This window comes from Austrofundulus limnaeus, unplaced genomic scaffold (genome assembly GCF_001266775.1).
Source record: "Austrofundulus limnaeus strain Quisiro unplaced genomic scaffold, Austrofundulus_limnaeus-1.0 Scaffold174, whole genome shotgun sequence".
Lineage (NCBI taxonomy): Eukaryota > Metazoa > Chordata > Actinopteri > Cyprinodontiformes > Rivulidae > Austrofundulus > Austrofundulus limnaeus.
In genome coordinates this window covers 163,010-165,458 of record NW_013952576.1, presented here as the reverse complement: position 1 = coordinate 165,458, position 2,449 = coordinate 163,010, and the positions used below count along the sequence as shown (strand labels likewise).

The 2,449-nt window shown below is 34.9% G+C and overlaps 1 protein-coding gene across 1 annotated transcript in view; it reads left to right on the top strand.

The window, feature by feature from the left end:
• Positions 1 to 2,449, top strand: part of arr3a (arrestin 3a, retinal (X-arrestin)) — a 6,558-nt gene that overhangs the window by 1,768 nt on the left and 2,341 nt on the right. The window contains exons 3-6 of the mRNA XM_014017652.1: positions 584 to 614; positions 698 to 758; positions 838 to 882; positions 968 to 1,158. Of these exons, the coding sequence (XP_013873106.1) occupies positions 584 to 614; positions 698 to 758; positions 838 to 882; positions 968 to 1,158 (328 nt within the window). The remainder of the gene's footprint in view (positions 1 to 583; positions 615 to 697; positions 759 to 837; positions 883 to 967; positions 1,159 to 2,449) is intronic.

Sequence of the window (2,449 nt, the reverse complement as noted above, 5' to 3'; positions counted from 1 at the left end):
AAAGCAAATCAGTCTTTTCAGCTTAAATGAATCATCGTTGCAGTGATATGAAAACATTTTTATCAACATGTTAATTAAAATAAAAGAACAGTATTACCTCAGGGCCGAAGGCCTAAAACAGACAGTCAGTAGTGAGGCATTTATTTGGAAAGGTTTAAAAAGGTTTAGGTGGTGAAACGTTGTTTAACACAAACACCAGCTCTAATCAGCTTCGCAGGAGCACGCAGGTTATCAGCTATTTCTGTGCACCGTCACACCAAATGTGGCGCCCTCACCCTGCCTTTCAATCCAAGCTGGATGAGGTAAAGCCGCTCCACACTTAGCTATTCTTAACCGGGTGACAGGAAGAAAAAGAATTACTGGACCTTCTGCCACAGGTTTTTTAAATTTATTTTAATATTAAAAAATAATTTAATCATTTGTATGGAGCTTTCTACTTGAATACTTACTCCAACTCAAAATGTAGAAGAAAAAATATTGTTCTAAAGTGAGCAACAACATTTAAGTGGATTTAAATTAGGATTAAAGCAGTTTTTTAAGTAATTTTCTTAGTTTTAAATGTTTCTCCTCTCTCTGTTCACAGGGTTTTCAAGAAGACCAGTGGAAATGGAGGGGTCAGTGCTTGTTTTTTGTTTAGATCCTCACATTAACCGTATTAAAGTTCTGAAAGTTTAAACTGTTTTCCTGTTGCCAACAGCTGACCCTCTACCTGGGGAAGAGAGATTATGTGGATCATGTCACAGCCGTGGACAGAGTGGGTGGGTTTTCAGTTTTTGCTTTCCCTAAGAGTGTCCTGCTGCAACGCCATGATTTGAAATATTACTCCTATCTTTTCAGATGGGGTAGTAAAAGTGGAACCAGCTGAAATTGGTGACAGAAAAGGTAACTTTCTTTTTTTCTTAAGTATGTTTAGAATTTTCTGCTGAGTCACTTTGGGCAAACAATAAATCTGATTTTGTGTTGGTAGTTTTCGTACAGCTGGCATGTGCCTTCCGTTACGGCACCGAAGACCTGGACGTGATGGGCCTGTGCTTCAGGAAGGACATCTGGCTCTCACAGGTCCAGCTCTTCCCCGACGGCACCAAGCCTGAGCTCAGCGAGATGCACGAGACCCTGCTGAAGAAGGCGGGGGACAACTCGTACCCCTTCTCCTTCCAAGTACGTGGAAGAATTCAAGGCACCGGCTGGTCCGTTGGAAAATAAAATATATGATATAGATAGTGCAGCTTGTTCATCATAATACTATTATTTATTTTTAATTTTGTTCTAGTCAGTTAATCCACATAGTGCTGTGAGAGCAAAGACAGCCACAGAGTCAGGAAATATAATCTGTTTGTCCTCCAACAGCTTAGCTCAGGAAACCCAAACTAACCCAACTGTTGGATTTATCAGAAGGGATATTTTAAGTTTTAAAAGTAAAAAAGAGTATCATCTTCACGGACTAAAACTTAAAGTTGGTTCTACAAAAGTCTACAAGTCTGATGCTTCCGGGTTCTACTTTTAGAAACTTTAGAAACTCTAGGGGAACACAAGTAAACCTGCAGTCTGAGAGCAAAGTTTGGAAAATTTGGAACAATAAATCTTTAATATAAAACAAAGCTTGATTGTTGAGAACTTCGTTAGAATTAGTACATAAAATTCCAGTCTAATGTTGTCATATAAATAAGTACTTTTTTACTTGAATAACATAAATACCACCCTTTAGTTTATTCATGTTTAGTCATTTGAACTCTGTGGGGTGCCGTTTGTAAAGTTACACAGTCAAAAATTAGCATCAATATTTTTGTTTTATTTAGCCTTTCATCAGAAAAAAATAACATTTATTTTTCAAAGTCAGTTTTCACCATTTGATTCATACATTTATAAATGTCGTAGTTTATAAACTAAATATTTAACTTACAAATTAAATATTTAGTTTACAAGCTAAATATTCAACTTGTGACTTAAGTTTGGTTTTGAGCTAAATGTTTAGCTTGAAACCTAAATATTTAGCTTAAATATTTAGGTAGCTAGCTAAATATCTAACTTGCTAGCTAAATATTTAAGTTTCAAGTTAAATATTTAGCTCAAAACTAAATATTTAAAGTCACAAGTGAAATATTTAGCTTCTTAACTAAATATTTAATTTGTAAGTTAAATATTTAGTTTATAAACTATGACATTTATAAATGTGTGAATCATATGGTGAAAAACTGACTTTGAAAAATAAATCAGTTCTTTTTTTCTTATAAAAGGCTAAATAAAACAAAAATATTGGTGGTGATTTTTGACTGCGGCGCCCCATAGACCTGGTTTTCTTTGACTCTTTGCTGTATGTCATGTTTTGCTGTCTGCCTACTTTGTGTTTTATCAAAATAACACTTCCTTTGATGAATTTACTAAGATTATTTTGAGCACACAGGACTATCAACCTATTTAAGTGGAATTTATTTTTATGTCCTGCAACCAA